This window comes from Ceratina calcarata, unplaced genomic scaffold (genome assembly GCF_001652005.2).
Source record: "Ceratina calcarata isolate Rehan_Ccalc_2016 unplaced genomic scaffold, ASM165200v1 scaffold2899, whole genome shotgun sequence".
NCBI classification, from domain to species: Eukaryota; Metazoa; Arthropoda; class Insecta; order Hymenoptera; family Apidae; genus Ceratina; species Ceratina calcarata.
The window spans coordinates 1-1,845 of NW_017151371.1; the positions used below are offsets into that span (position 1 = coordinate 1).

At 34.6% G+C, this 1,845-nt stretch overlaps 1 protein-coding gene across 1 annotated transcript in view; it reads left to right on the forward strand.

Moving 5' to 3' along the window:
• Positions 1-727: 727 nt before the first annotated feature.
• Positions 728-1,845, forward strand: part of LOC108623794 (glucose-6-phosphate isomerase-like) — a gene marked incomplete at its 3' end in the record, with an annotated part of 3,478 nt that continues 2,360 nt past the window's right edge. Inside the window, exons 1-4 of the mRNA XM_018022594.2 lie at positions 728-950; positions 1,197-1,290; positions 1,468-1,659; positions 1,734-1,814. Of these exons, the coding sequence (XP_017878083.2) occupies positions 820-950; positions 1,197-1,290; positions 1,468-1,659; positions 1,734-1,814 (498 nt within the window). The remainder of the gene's footprint in view (positions 951-1,196; positions 1,291-1,467; positions 1,660-1,733; positions 1,815-1,845) is intronic.

Below are 1,845 nucleotides of genomic sequence, written 5' to 3' on the forward strand. Positions count from 1 at the left end.
AAACAAGTATGTTACATTTGCATTATTCTATTAGGTTTAAGAATGAATGAAGAGAAACAATATTCATTGTTTACTCAAATGTTTACAAGTTTCAGTGCATGTACAAAATTGTAGATATTTAATTTGCAAATCTCTTAATATGAAATTTGTCAACAGGATTATTAAAACTACGAATAAATACTAAAGATTTGAGAAGCAGTCAAAACAACAGTCGATTACCATTTTATGTCCCAGAATATAAACAGTCCACTAGGTCAGTGGAATTGTAGTCTCGTTGTATTTTCCTCGTTCTATTCACTGTAGCAGTGCGTAACGTGGCAATTAATCCCTTCAGAACAAGAAGACAACGTGAAAATTCAGAGTCCACAGTTTTCTATACAATGTTGCTTGAAGTTTATTGTTAGCTGCGTTAGCGATCCGTGGGCACGAACATATGTAGACGTCGAATACATAAATAGGGAAAGGCAGATACCAAATAAACCAGTAAACGAGAAGCTATAATAATGAAAGCTAATCATTAATATATATATAAAATGTTATCTTTTGTACGTTTCATTCTGTTGATAACTTTTTTTCTGAAGCTTCTTCGTTTTTATAAAAATAATTCTAAGGCGAGTTTCATTGCGATGTAGCGCAGCTTATTATAAATGTCGGTGTCAGTGCGCTTCCAGCGCTTCTTCAGCATACAGACGTAAGTACTGCATCTATGTATTGACTATATATCGTGCGTATTGTATTGTCTGGTGAGTCGTTGAACGTAGAGGAGGTACGATCTCAGCTTTTCCGATTTCCAGCGCGGTTCTCTTGAATCCTAAAACCATGAAAGCGAAACTGGATTTAACGGCCGAGGTGGCATGGTCGAAATTGCAACAATATTACGACGCGAACGGCTCGAAACTTAAGATAATCGACCTCTTCCAGCAGAATCCCAAGCGTTACGAAAATTTTAGGTAAGTTTCGCCGATCCTTGATATGTGACCTTCACGCGACCTTCTGAAGGCTGTCGGTTCCAATGAAATTCTGACCTTGATTACAATTTCTTTATTCATTCTCTTCGTTTATAACATGTCTTTAGTAGATATTTTCAGTTTAGATTGTTTGTCAGATATTCATTTACTATGTCATATATTGACAAATTTTTATTCAGTTTTATAGTGTAACATAAGCGTTATTTTTACAATATGTTCATTGACCAGCTTAGAAATTTCTACACCCGACGATGGACCTATTTTGCTGGATTATTCCAAGAATCGTCTCACCGAAGAAGCATTGCAATTATTAATGGATCTGGTATGTATTATATTACATAAGTACTAAAACGATACAATGCTAGAATTGTAATTATTATTGGAATCATCATCTAGCATAATGTTACATAAGTATTAAAAATTATACATCATGATAAGACATGAACTCTTGATTATTCGTTTCCTATAACTGATTGTAATGAATTATAATTATTTTTAGGCAAGAGCACGTGAAATTGAAGCTGCAAGGGATGCCATGTTCAAAGGAGAGAAAATTAATTTCACAGAAAACAGGGCAGTTTTACATATTGCCTTGCGTAACAGAAGTAACAAGCCAATACTGGTTGATAATAAAGATGTAATGCCAGATGTGAACGCCGTATTGGATCATATGAAACAGTTCACTAACGAGGTAACATAATCAATTAAATGCATGTTTTTATTTATTAAATACGAAGATTTAATTCGCTCTGTTGCGTCTTGTAGGTATTGTCGAAACAGTGGAAAGGATTCACCGGCAAACCGATCGAAGATGTCGTTAACATTGGAATCGGTGGCTCAGATTTGGTAGGTGATACGTTTTTAATGTATTTATAAA